This window comes from Rhincodon typus, chromosome 20, assembly GCF_021869965.1.
Source record: "Rhincodon typus isolate 14 chromosome 20, sRhiTyp1.1, whole genome shotgun sequence".
NCBI lineage: Eukaryota > Metazoa > Chordata > Chondrichthyes > Orectolobiformes > Rhincodontidae > Rhincodon > Rhincodon typus.
The window spans coordinates 46497944-46517464 of NC_063351.1; the positions used below are offsets into that span (position 1 = coordinate 46497944).

The 19521-nt window shown below is 38.8% G+C and overlaps 1 protein-coding gene across 2 annotated transcripts in view; it reads right to left on the reverse strand.

Annotated features, from left to right (window-relative positions):
• Window positions 1-321: 321 nt before the first annotated feature.
• The window catches only part of LOC109922379 (metal transporter CNNM2-like), a 183171-nt gene continuing 163971 nt past the window's right edge, over window positions 322-19521 (reverse strand). For both annotated transcript variants that reach the window (XM_048609111.1, XM_048609110.1), the window contains 2 exons: window positions 10297-10475; window positions 322-2765 (listed from right to left, as the gene is read on the reverse strand). In XM_048609111.1, coding sequence (XP_048465068.1) covers window positions 2559-2765; window positions 10297-10475 — 386 coding nt within the window. In that variant the 3' untranslated portion in view covers window positions 322-2558. The remainder of the gene's footprint in view (window positions 2766-10296; window positions 10476-19521) is intronic.

A 19521-nucleotide genomic window follows, 5' to 3' on the forward strand; every position in this document is an offset into this window, starting at 1 on the left:
TACCTCCACCACATGTACTTCAGTAGTTCAAGAAGGTGGCTCAGCATCACTTTCCCAAAAGCAATTAGGGATGATCAACAAATGCTGGCCTTGCCAGTAATGCCGACATCCCATGAACGAAAAAAAAATGACTTCAGTGAATTTACAGCAATAGATGTTAGGTATACTTTTATATTAAAATGAAGTATTATTGATTTATTCACCTGGAAAGATTTTGCAGATTGTCTGCTAGTCTCATTAAAAAAATAGTATCAGCTTATTTCATAAACTTTTTATTAGAATTGGTACTTTTGATATACATAATATCTGTCAAACCCTTGGTAAACCTCCCAGAGGTCAACACACCAGCCACTTAAATAACATATATTGTTTCTATGAATTATCAACATTAGTATGTATTTATCTAGCATATAATACAGTTATAATTAAATATTACTCATGGGCATTGTACTAGCATATAATACATAAATAAAATATTGTTCATGTGCATTATACTGGCATATAACAAAGTTATAATTAAATATTGCTCAAGTTAGGGATTACTCCATCTCCGAGGGCCTGGAATTTGAGTCCAGTACAGAATGATGAGATGAATCTCCCTTACTTCAGTATCTGCAACGGTCCCATGTGAAATGAGTTGGGCAATTCATGCCCCTCGTGAGCAGCAGTGGACACCAAAAGGGCCAATAATTAACATCAATACTCTCAGATGCGTACAGAGGGGCCAAAGTAGGAAGTAGATGCCATGCTGGTATAATATGAAGGATATTCTTCTAAAAGGTACGGTAATTAATCTGTGCTTTCCTGACATGGGGTGAAAAGGGAAAACTGTGTTGTTCTAAACCAACATTCCTTGCATTGGCTGTAAACAGATAAAATACCTGTTCCATACAAAATGCAGAAAAGTTTATTTCAGACAATATTGCAATTTCCCACTGTACAGTATAAATGAAAACATTGGTACTTAGTTAAATTCCTGATACCTGGCACAACATTATTGATCTGGTTAAATCCCTTTCCAAAGCACTACTTTAAGGTAAATAAATACGACAAATCTTTGAAGAGGTCTACTATTGTCGGACTAATGGACAGTCAATATTCCCATTTAATTTCTAGTCTAGTTGCAAAACTTAATTTTCAAACTTAATGTCCTGATAATAAATCAGTGTCCATTTAATTATGAATAATTTCTTTATTAAAGTTATTCACTTTTGAAGTATAAAATGAAAAGTTCCATTAACCAACTCCAGGCCACAAGTTAGTCTTTTAACATTTCCATAATTATCCCCATTAATGATTTTACCAATTTATAACTGCTAAAAGGTCAAAAAGGAAGAGTGAAGAGCACTCAATTACCAAGAATATAACCAAAATTCTTACCAAGTTGAGAAATATTACAATGGTAAAATTGGAATGAAATGCCATTTAGAATAAAACCATTTTAACCAAAATGGAATGATAGAATAATAAACAAAACACTCAATTAAATCACAAAATATACAAATAAATCATATACAAAATAAATAGTCTGCAAATCTACAAAGTCTTTACCATTGTTAATTATAAATGTCATTTAACTGACAATCTTATGAAACTTACACTTCATCAATAGATTTTTTTGTGCTTCATATATACACAGTTATGAATACTGTAGTCAGAATACTTCACTTCAGAGTCAGTTTTGTACAATATAATACAAATTGCAATTTGCTTGCAATGTTGGTTGATTAAACAATACATAGTGATAGTCAGTTCTGCCATAAGAACACTTGCACAATTTTAGCTGTGTTTCTCACATGTGGAAAAACCCTTTTTTAAACATTCTACCATTTATAGATTTGGCATATTTAACTGCTATGTAAGTGTAACTATTCCTTCCAAAGAAGTTCTATAGTCCCTATATAGGACTTATTCACAGTTTGCATACAAGTGTTGAAATCAAATACGTCAATGATGTGTTGTGCAAATGTTGAATTGAGTTTCCATATTCAAGTTACAATTTAAATGCCCAGCAACCCCAACTCTTTTGGGATTAAAATATGCAGCTATGTCCCATATAATGTCGAAGGAATTTGTAAAATGTCAAACATGTACTAAATTAAGCTGGAGAAATGGAAGGATGTTCAAAATTTAGAAAATTCACCCTCAATGACCATCTTAAATCACATACCATAATTTTTAAAAAATGTTTTACAGTCTCTCAGTTAATCTCGGTAGGTCTTCATTAGAAAAATACACTTCTTTTCTCAGCCTTAAGCAGCTTTATGTTTGTACTTTTTTCCAACAATTTACCATTTGCCTTTTGTGTAAGAAAAACAAAAAATATCCCACAAAAATAAAGGATAACAAGACATCTGTGTACAGAGGATCTGTCTGAATCTTGGCAGTTGGTTAATGTTCAGTTCACCCACCTCTGATCGTCTTCCTTCACCTTCTTTTGCCGAGGCACATCTCTTTGGTCTCATGACAGTGGACATATGTGCTTGCATGTGTGCATGCATACAGAATACAGGATTAGCTCTCTGAAACATTACTGAGGACATAATCCTGTAGGTAATCTATATCGTGCCTTCATTGTGCATGCTATGATTTGATTTATGTGATACACAGTTCTGTTCATTTAGGAGGTTTGCTGTTTCATCAGGTAAGTGATCATGCAGCTCATTTAAAGTCAATTCAATCTTAGTATTTTCACTATCTGATGACTGTGGTGTTTTGTCCATTATGGATGCCATCAGGGCATTCTGATAATGTTGTCTTGTAATCTGCAGAATGAGAACATGCCAATTAAATACACAACCAGTTTTCACTTAAAATGGAAAAGAAAAAAATTCTTGCCCCTTGGGATATTGTACTCAGTTAACACTTTTTCCAACCTTTCAAGGCTCAACTTAAAACAAAATGCTCAAGAGATGAACAGGCATTATTCACTTCATTTAAAATTAAAATGCTTTCATAAGTTGGAGGAAAATTAGGTATCTAGTGTGTTATTTACATTAATTTTATAAAAATATTTAACCAATTTCAACATGAAATTATAAAACATTATGAAAAGAACAGGAAATAACAAATTAATTTATGTAGCAAATTGGGAAAAAAATCAAATGCACATTTATGAAATGCAATGGGCCATTATAATGCAGCTAAAGACTTCCTACACTTATTCCTTGCAGAGGTATTGTGAAATATCTTTTTTAAAATATTCACGCTTATGAAAAAAGTTTAAAAACAAGCAACTCATATTCTGGTTCATTATGCTAAGCTCAGAACGGAGGAAGGGTCATTCGATCTGAAACATTAACTCTGATTTCTCTCCACAGATGCTGCCAGACCTGCTCAGCTTGTCCAGCAATTTCTGTTTTTGTTTCTGATCTACAGTGTCTGCAGTTCTTTCAGTTTTTACTTTAAATATCTATCTTGACAACTACAAGTTTTAACTATAAAACTATAATTTAGTTTCAAGATGTGAGATTTGAATTTAAAAGTTGTTTTAGCAATAATTTAACGAAAATTACTAAAGAATTAAAACAAGATATCAACAAACCAGTCATTTTTCTAAAATATCAGAACAGCATTTTTGAAAAAAAATGACATTGCAATGGTACTCAATAATTACAATTATTAAGAAATCAAATCTCCCAACAAATGCTTATCTTGCTCTGAGATAAACTGAAGTGTGTATGCCATAATTCTGAATAGATTAGGTTAGGAAAGACAGCAAACAGTTGCAGCATTATTTTTGCAGGTATTCAACCCTTTGTTTTCCATTGTTTTTTGAAACTTCCTCTCTGAACCTGCTGCTCCAAAATCACACTCATGACTTTTCTTATTCTAAACAGAAAAATAGATGGAATGGTGGTATGGCCCAGCTGTTTATAATGCATGAATAAAATGAAGTAAACAAGGTTCATTGACCACAGGACAGCAACAAAAGAAAGTTGTAAGGAAACATATACCTCAAAAGTACTATTTTTGCAAGATACTTCAGATTTAGTGGCATGCTAATTAATTCCAATTAAAGATGCCAAATATCAATTATAAAATAATAAAACAATCTGAATGGTTCAAGAATGAAGATAAAAATGATGAGATATTCTTGTTCTGAACACTGGTTTCACACATGTGGAGTACAGCAATGCAAACTTAACACAATATTCTGATTATTTTTTCTTGATTGTTCGTACCATCAGCTTTAGACATCAGTAACTTTTTCAGTTGCAAGTATTATCTCCAAGGTGATTAAAATGAATGAGTGATCAGTGAAATACAAACAGTACCCGAGCCACAAGATGCTTTTTCAGTGATACCTGTGTTAGCTTGGACTTACTCTTCTATATTGAATTCTCAGTTTCTGTTTCCTAATCCCTATGGCATCCACTTGGAGTATACGTTGTGGTCCTTCATCGTGTTTTTTGCCTTTTCATTTTTTCAGATACTAATCTGTTGCTTCAGTCATTTTACAATCACTTTTGATTTACGTCTGCTCCAATTCCTCTTTAGAAAACAACCCCTTCTCTAGCTAATTTGTTCACAATTTCAATCTTGTCCAACTAATTACTATAGATACAAAGGCATTCAGAATAAATTGCCAGGTCCCAGTGTCGGGGACATCTTTTCAGGGCTCCAGATGAACTTGGAGCGAGAGAAGAATGATCCTGTTGTCCTGATCCAGATAGGTTCCAGTGATGTAGACAGTTCTTAGGAATGGTGTACCATATGGATCAGTGCTGGGGCTTCAACTATTAACAATCTATACCAAAGACTTGGGATGTAGAAACCGAATATTCGGTAGCCAGATTTGCCAGTGACACCAAGATAGAGAAGCAAGTATGATGTCAAGAGGTAGAGAGTCTGCAAAGGGATATAGATAGGTTTAGTGGGTGAGCAGAAATTGTGACAGTTGATGATGTGTAACATGGGTAAATGTGAACTTTAATTGGGTCTGAAGAATTCAAGTGGAATATGCTATTTAAATGGAACTCTCTTCTGGTGCAGTGGTAGTAACCCTACTTCTCAGCCAGAAGTCCTGGGCTCAAGTACCATCACATCTCTAAGTGAAGTACATTACAAAACATCATCTCTGGTTTCAAATGCCCAGCAGCCTAATGTGATACATTTAGTGTGCTCACATGAAGTGATTTGTATTTTTCTTGTCCTTTATGGTCTACTTTACAGCGCGCAATGACGGAATATTCTTTAAGACATCACTTACAGTGCTATATTGTGAACATATGGGGTGTGTAAAAGGGAAAAAAAGTGACTGATTGGGGTTAATAATGCTGTAATGCAACATTCATTGAGGTCAGCAATCTACTCATTAATTACAAGAGAAACGTAGGAAGGAAAACCAAAATGACTCAAAGCAAGGTCTATCAGACTGCTAGACACGGTGTCAATGACTTCTGTTCACAATTTTGTCAAAATATCCAGATATCCTCTGAAACAGGGAATTCTAATGACATACATGACAATTCAAAAAAGCTGCAGGCCCATCCTCAAAGAAAACAACTGTAAACAAAAACAGGGGAGATCACTGCAGTGATTGTAATGAAGTCAGCCAGATGGACCTCATGGAATGAGTTACCTGATTGGACCAGATCTACAGCCCCAATCACGGAGCTCTGGCTGACAGATAAAAACAGAAGTGTCAGACATCCTGACACGAGGGAGATAGATCAGTGTTAAGGACTTTCCATATGCAAATAAAGGGTGACTTGGTGATGGGATACCGGCCTCTGTGGAGTTATTTCAATGATCACCAACTATAATAAACAGTTGCTGATGGGTGGAATATGTTGTCAGCAAGGAAGAATCAGAGAGCCTGTCTACCATGAAACAGATGGATATCGAACCCATAGGTGGAGAAACTTAGCAAAACTATTGATTCACTTGCCATTGGCAAAACTCCAGGTGCTGATGCTAATTCTTGAAATCTTCAAGAGCAAGAAACTGATATTTCTCAGCTTGTGCATTTTCCACCTCTGTCATAGGCGGTGCCAGAGCCAGAAGATCCACAAATGACCTGATCTTCCCAGTCTGGCACTTTCAAGAGTAACTCTATGAACAAAGGAGGCTGATAAATATTGTATTCTTTGATTACACCAAGACTTTTCAACACATGAGCAGAGGTAGTCCATTTAAACTGAAGAAAATTAGACTGCCCTCCAAAGATATAGGGTGTGACCATGATAACATGATGGGTGAGGTCATAAGTAGTAGGGTCAAACAGGGTTGTTTTATGGTTCTGAAACCTTTTGGTATACTCTTTGCTACGATCATAAACCTTCAGTTCATTTACTGATGGTGGCCAGTTACGTACTGGAACTAACAGAAAGCTATTCAGTCTTGTCCACCTGAAGTCACAGGCAGAAGTGCACCAAGTCCTAATATGAAATTTTCTCTATACCAATGATGCCTGACCTAAGCATTCCATTCTGAGGAAAATTTTCAGCTGCTAATGGACAGATTCTCTCATGCCTGTAAAGTTTAGTTTGACTATCAACTTCAAGGAGACAAACCTCATGGCCCAGGACACTGAACTTTTGACACGGTAGATTGTTCATAGCTTCATATTTCTAAGTTCTAGCATCACCAGTAATTTGACATGGTGCTGAAATCAACACGGGCAGCGAAAATGCAAGAGTTATTGGGACCAAGCTGAGAACATCAAACTGCAAGTTTGCTAAGCCTGCATCCTCAGGGCCCTTCTCTACTCTCATCAGATTCCAGGTTCACCAGCTGGCTGGTTTGCAGTGCAGAGTAATGACAACAGTGTGGGTTCAATTTCTGCACCGGCTGAGGGTACCTTGAAGGACTCTCTTTTTCAAGCTTTCTCCTCCCGACATGTGGTGACCCTCAGGTTAAACCACCACCAGTCGTCTCTGTCTAATGAGAGAGCAACTAATTGGAAAAGTACAGCACAGAAGGATGTCGTTTGGCCAAATGAGTCTTTAATGGGGGTTCATGTGCCTGGATAAGCAGGAATGAAGCACATCAAACTGCTCAAAACAATTAATATGCATCATCAAACTGTTAATCATAATAGCTTTATCATAAAGAGCACTTAATTGAGAGAGTAAAATAGCTACTTATGCAGACTGAATTCTCAGGTAACTTTGCAAATATAAAATGTGGTAACATTTAACTTGGCAGTTAATTGTCTAATCACAATAGGTATGGAACAAACAGAAATTTATAGTTAGAAAAGAGCATCCAACTTAGAGAAAGATTGTAAACAGCATAGATAAGGCAGCATCTCAACCATTATTTTCAAGAAGTTTTGCACATTATTTTTCGATAGTCACGTCGATGATTCGACACTTTTCACTCAGTTTTATACTTTGCTCAAGTCAAGCTTGAGCCTGAAGCTTCTGGTTCAGAGACCTGGAAGCTACCACAGCTACCACCAAGTGAATATTGTCAAAGGAAGTCAACTGCTTTTGTTAAACCCTTCCATGAACTATTCCAAAGCTGCTGTGCTATTGGACTGGCATCAACAACTTTGTTATTGTTTGGTAAATCATTATCTGTGAATAAGTCTGTCATGGTTTGATTCAGAGACAATACCGTGTGGAGCTGGAGGAACACAGCAGGCCAGGCAGCATCACAGAAGCAGGAAAGTTTCGGCACAAAAAGTCAGCTTTCCTGCTCCTCTGATGCTGTCTGGCCTGTTGTGGTCCTCCAGCTCCACATTGTGTATTGTCTCTGACTCCAGCATCTGCAGTTCTTGCTATCTTTGAATGGTTTGATTCAGGTTTGGTGCGAACATATATCTTTCCATGAAGTAATCCGACTGTTTTGTTCACATAATAAAAAAAATCATAAAAATATCATAAAAAATTCAAATAAGTGCAGCTGCAGGATAAAATCTTAAAATGCCATCCAAAAATCATTCATACAATGATGACCTTCCTTGTAAAAAAAAAATCACCATTTTCTATTACAATCTGCAATAGCTGTCCAACTTGGGAAGTTAGAGTCATGGAATCACACAGCACGGTCCAATTCGTCTGTGCTGACCAGATATCTGAAACTGACCTAGTCCTGTTTGCCGGTATTTGGCCCATCTCTCTCTAAACCCTTCATATTCATGTACCCATTCAGATGCCTTTTAAATGTTGTAATTGTACCAGCCTCCACCACTTCCTCTGGCAGCTCATTCCAGACACGCACCAGCCTCTGCGTGAAAAAGTTGCCCCTTAGGTTCCTCTTAATTCTTTCCCTCTCACCTAAACCTATGCCCTCTAGTTTTGGACTCCCTACCCTTGGCAAAAGACCCTTGTTATTCACCTTATCTATACCCCTCAAATTTTATAAACCTCTATAAAGGTCACCCCTCAACCTCATACGCTCCAGTGAAAAATGTTCCAGTCTATCCAACCTCTCCTTAGAACTCAAATCCTCTATTTCCAGCAAGTCCTGGTAAATCTTTTCTGAACCCTCTCCAATTTCATAATATCTTACCTTATAGCAGGGCAACCAGAATTGCACACAGTACTCCAGAAGAGGCCTCACCAACAACCTGTACAACCTCAATATGACATCCTAACTCCTATACTCAAAGGTCTGAGCAATGAATGCAAGTGCGCTAAACACCTTCTGAACCACCCTGTCTATCTGTGATGCATGATGTGGAGGTGCTAGTGTTGGACTGGGATAGTCAAAGTCAGAAGTCACACGACACCAGGTTATAGTCCAACAGGTTTATTCGAAATCACAAGCTTTTGGAGTGCTGCTCCTTCGTCAGGTGAAGTCTTTATATAAACGACAAGTGGACCCAGTACCTATCCCTGCGGAACATTGCTGGTCACAGGCCTCCAGTCTGAAAAACAACCTTTCACCAACAAGATCTTCTGTCTCCTACCGTCAAGCCAATTTTGTATCCAATCAGGATGCTCACCCTGAATCCCACGCGATCTAACTTTACTAATTAGTCTACCATGAGGAATCTTGTCAAAGGCTTTACTAAAGTCCATGTAAACAATGTCTACCACTCTAACCGCATCAATCTTTTTGATTATTTCCTCAAAAAAAGTCAATTAATTTTGTGAGATACAACATCCCTTGCTCAAAACCATGCTGTCTATCCCTAATTGGTCCTTGTCTCTCCAGATGCATGAAAATCCTCTTTCAACAACTTACCCACCACCGATGTCAGGATCACAGGTCCATTATTCCCAGGCTTCTCCTTACACCCTTTCTTCAATAAAGGCACAACATTAGCCACCTTCCAGTCCTCCGGAACCTCACCCAGTGGTTATAGATCATACAAATATTTCTGCTAGGGGCCCCCAATTCTTCTCTAGCTTCCCCCAATGTCCTGCGATACACTTGATCAGGTCCCTGAGATTTATCCACCTTTATGTTTCCTAAGAACCCCAACACTTCCTTTTCTGTAATGTGAACTGTTTTCAAAATATCAACATTTATTTCCCCGAGTTCCCTAGCCTCCACTTCTTTCTCCACAGTAAAAACTGATGAGAAATATTCATTTAGTATCTTTCCCATCTCTTGAGGTTCAACACACAGTCCACCTCATTGATATTTAAGGGGTCCTATTCTCGCTTTAGTTGCTCTTTTGCTTTTAATGTACTTGTAGAATCTCTGGGTTATCTTCATTTTATCTGCCAAGGCTATCTCAGATCCCCTCTGGAAATCACAGGTTTGAAATTGAGAGCTAGTATCTATGTTGGGCATGAAAAAGTTATCTTGAAAAGTCCAAAACTAATGAGCGATACAAACTACCTTACATTTAAAGCTGGTTGCAAGATCCTTTTTAAATAATCTGTTCAATCAGCATCAATAAAAGGTAGAAGTCACGCACCACTATTCATGCTTAAGTTACATTCATCTACGTGAATCCAATTATGTTTTAACAAGTTTACAAGTTGCATTTTAATTGCTAGCAATTTTAAAGCATCAGATTCTGGGCTATTTCTTCTGTGTACTAATTAATAGGGCAGCTATTTTAAGACTGCAATAAAAATAACACTTCAGAAGGCAAGTAACAGCTTTGATATCTAAAAATTGATTCCAATTCTAAAGATATAAAAATTCACAGACTTGAGTATGACTTAAACAAACCAATTAAATTTCAAAACTCAAATTAGTAAGCACCAACTTTAATATCCAAGGTAGACTGAACCGGTGATTTTAACTGAATCTAATTATTTTGGGAAAGTACATTTACTACAAAAACAGAATTGGATCTATGAGGTCAAATTTTTAACCTATTTTCAGTTACTGTGCATATTCTGTGAAACAGGATTTCAAAGCAATAATCAGACTTAGTCTTACCTTTACAAATTGTAAGTCAGTCAGAGCCCGCACAGAATAGTCTGGAACATACATCTGAAGCAAGGAGTTTAGCTGACTGTTGTTGCTCCCCATCTGCGATGCTATCGCATCAATACGATCACCTCGATTCAAAGAATCTGAATGATTTAAGCCACATGTTCGAGGTGGAGATCGGTTATCTGAGCAAGAGAAAAAGCTGTAAAGTTGAAATAGGCTAGCATTTTGACATGTACGATTATTCATGCATTCAGAAGTAAGATTTTGGGATTAGAATTCAAATCTAATCTCTGAATAGTCTTGTAGGGAGGTTATGTTTAAAGGATCCAGCTTGGCAGACATATGGGATCACTTACTCTACACTACGTATTTGCACAAAAAAACTTTGTCATTTCAAGCTTGGGTGGTTATATCAAAATTCACTGATAGCTATATCCAGGATAATAATACTTACATGAACCGTTTTACCAATTAATTTGGACAATATCGAACCATTCTGTTTTCTTAGAGAATTAAAACTCTTCTCCTGTTTAATATTGATAATCTCTGCTCATCTGCTGCTGATAGCTCATCTATATCATTTGATTCCAGAAACACGATTGGACTCACCATATCAATACAGTGGCTACAAGAACAAGTCAGAAGCTAGGAATACTACAGTGAGTAACTCACCTCCTGCCAGCACCTACTAGGCACAAGTCAGGATCATGATGGAATACTCTCCACTTGCCTGTGTGAGTGCAGCTCCAACAGTACTCAAGACGCTTGACACCATCCAGGACAAAGCAGCACATCCCTAACCTTCAACACTAACCTTCAACAGCAGCAGTGTGTACTACATGAAAAATGCACTGCAGCAATTTACCGAACGTCCTTAGACAGCACATTCTAAACCCACAACCACGTCCATCTAGAAGAACAAGGGTAGCAGATACATGGGAACACCACATTACCGACAAATACCCCTCCAAGCCATCAACACCCTGACTTGGAAATATATTGCCGTTCCTTCACTGTCACTAGGTCAAGGCCCTGGAATTTCCTCCCTAACTGTACTTTGGATTTACCTAAAGTACATGGATTGTAACAGTTCAAGAAGGCAGCTCACCACCATCCTCAAGTGCAACTAGGGACAGGCAACAAGTTCTGGCCAGTCAGCTATGCCCACGTTCCACAAGACAGAAAAGATTTTTCACGTCCTCCTAACAATTTGCTTTCCTACCTATTTCCTTACATTAAGGACATTCGCAAACCAGATGGATATTTACAATAATGATGATTATAATGGTCACCACTACCTTATATTTCAGATTTAACAACTTAAAGTTAAATTCTACCAGCAGCCATGGTACCTTCCCTGATGTTCAATAATTTGTGTTCCTCTGGCCCCAGTAGGCCCTGAAATATGAATACAATTCATTTCTAGCTGCAATAGGGGAATGCAAACTCATCAATTGGAGTAATATAGATGGAATATCACAGTCTTCATAGCTAGGTCCCTCAATAAAGCAGTGGTCTGCCATATTATCTAACTTCAAAGGCTTATCACCCAAGTTGGAAACTTTTAAGTAGAAAGAATTCCTGAAGCCTGCTCCCATAAATTCAGTGAATTTCATGATTGATTTCTTTCTGAATTTCTTTAAATTCCAGAACAAAAATGTCTGCAGGAAGCTGAACATCCCCCAGTCATAGTATATTTCAGTCACAAGCATAATAATTTCATAAATGTTCCTCATGGCAGACCTGTTAGCAAAGTTAGATCACATGAAATACAAGGAGAACTAGCCATTTGGATACAGAACTGGCTTAAAGGTAGAAGACAGAGGGTGGTGATGGTGGAGGGTTGCATTTCAGACTGGAGGCCTGTGAGCAGCGATGTGACACAAGGATCGGTGCAGAGTCCAATGCTTTATGTCATTTATATAAATGCCTTGGGTGTGAGCATAGGAGGTATGGTTAGTAAGTTTGCAAATGACACCAAAATTGGAGGTGTAGTGGACAGCGAAGAGGCCTCTCGGAGTACAACAGGATCTTAATCAGTTGGGCCAATGGGCCGAGGAGTGACAGATGGAGTTTAATTTAGATAAATGTAAGGTGTTGCATTTTGGAAAGGCAAATTAGGGCAGGACTTCTTCACTTCATGGCAAGGCCCCAGGGAGTGTTGCCAAACAAATACACCTAGGGTACAGATGCATAGCTCCTTGAAAGTGGAGTTGCAGGTAGACAGGGTGGTGAACAAGGCATTTGGCATGCTTGCCTTCATCAGTCAGTGCATTGAGTATAGGATTTGGGATGTCATGTTGCAGCTGTACAGGACATTGGTCTGGCCATTTTTGGAATACTGTGTACATTTCTGGTCTCTCTGCTATAGGAAGGATGCTGTGAAACTTGAAAGGGTTCAGAAATTCACAAGGATGTTGGCGGGACTGGAGGTTTGAGTTGTAGGGAAAGGATGAATAGGCTGGGGCTATTTTCCCTGGAGCATTGAAGGCTGAGGGGTAACCTTATAGTGGTTTATAACATCATGAGGGGCATGGATAGGGTAAATAGACAAGGTCTTTTTCCCAGGAAGGGGGAATCCAAAACTAGAGGGCATAGGTTTAAGATGACAGGAGAAAGATTTAAAAGGGGCCTAAGGGGCAACTTTTACACACAGATGGTGGTGCGTGAATGGAATGAACTGCCAGAGGAAATGGTGGAGGCTGGTACAATTACAACATTTAAAAGGCATCTGGATGGATATATGAATAGGACAGGTTTAGAGGGATACAGGCCAAATGGGACTAGATTTATTTAGGATATCTGGTCGGCATGGGTGAATTGGACCGAATGGTCTGTTTCCATGCTGTACATCTCTATGACTCTGACTCGAAGAACATTGTGTATTATTTTCTGTCCCAAAACAGATGTATTACAAACAGTTAAGCCATCTAGATGCATGTGGACAATAGCAGTTGGACAAATTAAGCACAAAAAATGAACCAGATGACAGTCAGTCCTTCATACTTAATTAACGTTTCTTTATTATCTTTAGAAAATAATCAGTATTACACGACTAAGTATTATTGTGCAAAACTTGTGGCAATATAAATTCTAATAACTCTGACATGTCTATAGGAGTTTATTCCTGCCACTCAATGGCACTGTGTACAAACAACATCAGCTTTCTGTAGAATATTCTTACCCAATAAATTTGGGAGTGATAAGGGAAAAATGGCAAAAAAAACTTTGCAAAACAAATAAAAGATAATAAAATAAATGAAAAACAGTTTATATAGGAGAGAAAGTTCAGAAGAAAAATGCAGTTAGAAAGAAAGGTTGAACATTGGTCACTCTGGCACAAATCATTGTAGGGTGAAGAAAATAATAGTTACCTGTGGTAGTTACCACACACTTCAAAATAATGAGATGGAAGGAACATTGACAGGTGCACTCCTTCTCTTCTCAAAATTCTCATTCTCCACTATCCTCTCAAGAGCTCATCCCTATCTTCTACTTGAGATAAGTTCTTATGAAAGGATGGAGGATAAGAAGTAGGAGTACGCAATTCGGTCCCTTGAGCCTGTTCCACCATTTGATATGGTCATAGCTGATCTCATCTTGGTCTCAGCCTCACTTTCCTGTCTGCTCTCCATAACCTTTCAACGCATTTCTAATTAAAAATCTGTGTAACCCCTCCTTAAATTTACTCAGTGTTCCAACAACCTCCGTACTCTGGAGTAGTAAATTCCACAGATTCACAAACCTTTGAGAGAAGTAGTTTCTCTTTATCTCCGTTTTGAATCGGCTACCCCTTATCCTAAAACTACGACCTCATTCTGGATTGCCCCATGAGGAAACATCCTCCCTGTCCATTTTGTCAATCCCTTTTAGCATCTTAAGTATCTCATTTAGATGTCCTCTCATTCTTCTAAATTCCAGAGAGAGTATACGCCTAAACTGCTGAATCTCTCTTCATTAAACCCTCATCTCTGCAGTCAATGTAGTGGGCTTTCTCTCAACTGCCTCCAAAAGAGCTAAATTCCTCCTCAAGTAAGGGGACCAGAATTGTATGCAATACTCCAGGTACGATCTCATTAATGCCTTGCACAGTTGCAACCTTCAGTAACATGTCATTTTGTACGTTTTAATCTCTATTTTAACTCAGTTTATTTAAAAATCTCAATTTGACTGCCTCCCTGTAATTTCTCACCTCTTCATAATAATGCAGCCACATATTCACAACTACCCTCAACCTGGCCACCTCTATTCCGATTGTTCTGATTATGAGCGGTCAAGACAGTAGATAGGGGTAAATTATTCCATTGATGAATGGGCTGATAACAACAGCACATTGAAATAAAGTGAAAAGCAGTAGAAAGATGAAGAGTAAATATTTTTATGCAACAGGTTGTTAGGATCCAGAGTTCACTGCTCGAGTGTGGTGGAGAGCAGATTAAATCATGGCCTTCAAAGGCAAATTAGATAAGTACTTAAAGAGGAATAAAATGATGGGCAACAAAGCCAGTGTCTTAGACGAGTCAGGTTTCTCCACTCATTGAAACAGCATGGGTACAATGGTTGTTGGGGGGGAGGAGGTGGGGTGGGGAGTTGGTGGAAGGTGGGGAAATGGCCTCTTTCTATAATAGCACTTCACATACAAGTTTACAAACATCCTTATCCCCACAGTCCTATATCTCTATAAGCAGTTTTTGGAGACAGACTGTTGCATATATAGAAGTTGAATTTCTTTGGGAGATGTTCTAACCAAATCATAAATATACATCACAAGCACGGTGGCTGAATGCTGCCTACCTTTATGTTGGAATTTTAGATTGAAATAACATGATGGCAACTAAATACTGAAAGATACTCAAATCTGCTGTAAATAATAAAAAAGTGTATATTTATATCTGCTTTGAGACAACCACTCTGCACACTCAAAAGTGCAATGACCAAGCAATTTGCACAAATGGATGACACTAACAACATGGAAAGTTTTCTTGAGTGCTTTGGATGCAGTAGTTAAGCTTTGAATTCTTGCAGGATGAGGTTCCTCGCTGATGCCGCATGAGATTTTGGTTAATGTCACACAACATTTTTCACACGACTTTATATGACCTCACACACAGATGGCTATAGAATCTTCATTCTTTGTACATTAATCAAGTCCCTGTTAGTCATGATTACACTCTCTACATTTTTAAGATGCTGAAATTATTTGGGTAAGTGACATGATCTTTATCCCATTACATTGTTTGTCGATGGGTAAACAATTGGTAATGATTTGAAACAACTTTTCAATCCTTAATATGGACTGCAGTGAAATATGTCCAGAGTTTAAACCTCAACATTTACTTTATTTTCATTACGTACTGACTGACCAATTAAAATAGCTCCTGCAGTCAAATCTCCAACAAGTAGTAAACAGAGATTTAATGTATTATTTTGCTAACATATTACATTTTCTGATGATTGCTTGTATCTTTTTATGGAACCACGCATCTTACATAAGAGTCAAAACACATTAAGAGTCTCAGGTTCATACAGCAAACAAGGAGGCCATTCAACGCATGAATCTGTGCTAGCTCCTTTACAGAGCAATCTATTTAGTCCCATTTAATTTCTCTTTCCTGCACTTTGTATTCTATGCCTTAATTGTGAATCCCAGGATCCCACATGCTTTTTACTGAACCTGTCCTGCCATCTTGAAAGATGCATGCACATGTATCTCCAAATTTTCCTTTCCTTGCTCTCCCTTTAAAATTATACTATTTAGCATGCATTAACCTTTCTTCATTGAATTTCATCTGCCCTGTGTCTGCCCATTCAACTGGCCCATCCATGTTCTTTTGAAGGCCTCCACACTATTCAGGGTTTTGTTTGATTAACACAATTTGCAAATGACAAGGTGGGACTGAGTACATAGACGCAGTGGGTACAAGGGAATAGTAACTTGACTTGAGTAAAGATTTAATGGGCAGCAGAAGGAACAGATAAAGTTTATAAAGGATGCTAACTAAAATGGATTCAGAAGCAAGGTGGGTTCTTTCAGATGTAGAAATTTCAAACTGCAGATGTTGTATCAGCCATGCACCTCTGCCAAAAATCTCTAACATAAATTTTATTTTTAAGTGTTTCAGAACATGTGGCAGAGTTGTAGACAGTCTGAAACATTAAGGGAGAATGATTAAGGGAGAATGATTTATGGAGTGAGGGAATTCAAAGGATACTCACTCCTTAGGTTGACAGTTGTTGAAAAGAATGGTGATTATACAACAGGAGATGACAATGTTGGTTGGAATTAGGAGATAACAGGAAAGGTAAAGGGAACATAACTTGATACAATATGACAAACAGGAACATAAGGATCTCTACTGGGCCCTCAGCTCTTTGCTAAATTAATGGCTTGGACATAGGAAAAGGCGGGAATCTTCAAGATTTCTAATTGAATTGAATCATTTATTGTCACGTATATTCAATGTAAAAATACAGTGAAAAGTGTGTACCTTTGCCGTCCATGTATGGCGCCATTCACATTAACTTAGAATAAGAAAAAAAAATAACTTAAGAGAGAGTCCAACTTTGCTTTCCACCGCCAGCGTCCAGGTCCGGGCTTTCCGGCCCTCGCCGCGCCTCCGCCAGCGTCCCGCTCCGGGCTTTCCGGCCCTCGCCGCGTCTCTGCCAATGTCCCGCTCCGGGCTTTCCGGCCCTCGCTGCACCTCTGCCAGAGTCCCGCTCCGGGCTGCCTCACTGGCCCCGATCTCACCGCCACTGCCTCACTGGCCTGATCTTGCTGGCCCATTCTGGGTCTGCCGCTGTCACTCCAGCCCACGCTCGATCCACTGTCGCTGCAGGACACAACCCACGTGTTCAGCTCCCACCACGTGGTTCCCGGTCGCGTCCCGGCTCCTTAGGTAGGTAGTTAAAAGGAATGGGGAGGGGATAGAATTACTAGAGGGAGAGAGAAGGGAGAAAACATTCCCAGCCTCTCCAGTCACTGCTCATAACTGAGGACTTTTCATCTTTAGCAACATCCTGGTGCAGAAGAGATTCACCATCTCCAGTGCAATCATATGGTTTCAACAGTGAGGCCAGTATGACATCAGCAAGTCACCCTTTATTTACACGTGCACAGTGCACTGACTGCTGCAGCTAGCTTGGAGTCAGTCCCTGCACGGAGGGGATTCTGAATCTCCTGTTTATGTCTGTCGCCCAGGGCTCCCTGTTGGCACAGGTTACCAACCGCAATCAAGGATCTCAGTCAACAAAATCCACCTGGTTCCAATCACTACAATCCCAAAACCTGTGAAGCTAGGAGGTGTAAAATAGAGAAACAAGCAACTGGCACATAAAATCCACATAGCCAAATAATTTTAAAATGTCAGTTACAAGATTAATCTTGGTTGGTGCACCAGGAAACAACCTCTTTGCAATGTAGTCACAGTAATAGGAAATTTGACAGTCAGAGGGATGTGACGATTATTTGCAGTTCAGACTAAGAGTCTTGGATGTTACATGTTAGATTATCAACACAGTTACAGTTAAAGATGGTGAGCTTTCAACCAGTTCTGATAGAAGGTCATTGATGCGAAACATAATTCTCTTCCTCTCTCCACAGGCCATAGTTCATAGTCATACATCATAGAAACAGGCCCTTTGGCCCACCATGTCTATGCCAACCAAACTACACTAATCCTATTTACCTGCATAAAAACCAAAAGAACTACCGATACTGTAAATCAGAATAAAAACCAGAAATTGCTGGAAAAGCTCAGCAGGTCTGGTAGCAACTGTGGAGAAAAATCAAAGTTAATGTTTCGGGTTTACGGATCCTTCCCCATTTACCTGCCCTTTGTCCATAGCCTACTATGCTCCATCATTTTAAGCGTTCATCCTGATGCTTCTTAAATATTGTGACAGCATCCTCTCAGGCAGTGCGCTCCGTGTTTCTACCACCTGCTGCATGAGAAACATTTTCCTCTTATCCCCTCTAAACTGGTTACTTATCTTATACTTATTCCCTCTGATCTTAGACACATCTGCCACGGGGAAAAGATTCTCACGATCTATTTTGTCTATGCTTCTCATAATTTTATATACCTCAATCAGTTCCCCCTCAGCCTCATTTGCACCAAGAAAACATTCCCAGCCTCTCCAGTCACTCCTCATAACAGACTTTTCATCCTTAGCAACATCCTGGGCAGAGCAGATTCATCATCTCCAGTGCAATCATATGCTTTCAACACTGTGGTGACCAGAACTGCACATAGTATTCCATCTGTGGCATGAGAAATGTTTTATACAGCCGTAACAAGATTTCTTTGTTCCCATATTCTATGTCCCAGCTCGTGAAGACAAACATCTCTTAAGCCTTCTTTACCACCCATCTCCCTGCGCTGACACCTTCAAGGATCTATGGACTTGTACGCTGAAGTCTCTTTGTTCCTCAGTACTCGGAGGCTGCGAGGCCTGAGTATGTTCTGTTATTTCAGATCTCTGGCATCTGAATTACTTGCATTTGCTTCAAGGGTAATATTTTCAAATTATTTCTGGATCCACATTCCAGAATAGGGAAGGAAAAAGGTTAGACAGCTCAGCATCTGGTAACAACAGTAACAGGATTTTTATTTTGATTCGTTTTATTTTGTGGCAGGGCAAAAGTTTGAGGAAAATATGTTTAAGGAAGGAAAGTATCCTGATAAAACAGTCAGGGAGTGCATGAGAGAGAGAGCGAGAGCGAGGAGCTAATGGGCAAGAACAAACAACAATCCTAGGTAGAGATAATGAAGAAAAATGCTTTTCTTTCCATTTTTAGAAACTTATATTTATTACATTGTCTCAGTATAAGAGGAGGTGACAGCCTAGTGGTATGACAGCTGTACTGTTAATCCAGAGACCCAGGCTTGAACCCTGCCATGGCAGTTGGTGGAATTTAAATTCAATATAAAATCTGGAATTAAGAGTCTAATGATGACACTGAATCCATCTGGTTCATTAACGTCCTTTAGGGAAGAAATCTGCCATCCCATTTGGTTTGACCTACATGTGACTCCAGACCCACAGCAATGTGGTTGCGTCTTCACTGCCCTCTGGGCAATTAGGGATGTGGAATAAATGCTGGCCGAGTCAGCGACGTCCTCATCCTGTGAACGATTTTTTAAAAGTTTTTAAAAACATTTTAGGTGTACTTCATTACTGATTCATTATTTGAGCTTAAAATATAGCTGAAATAAAAACTGTAGCCAA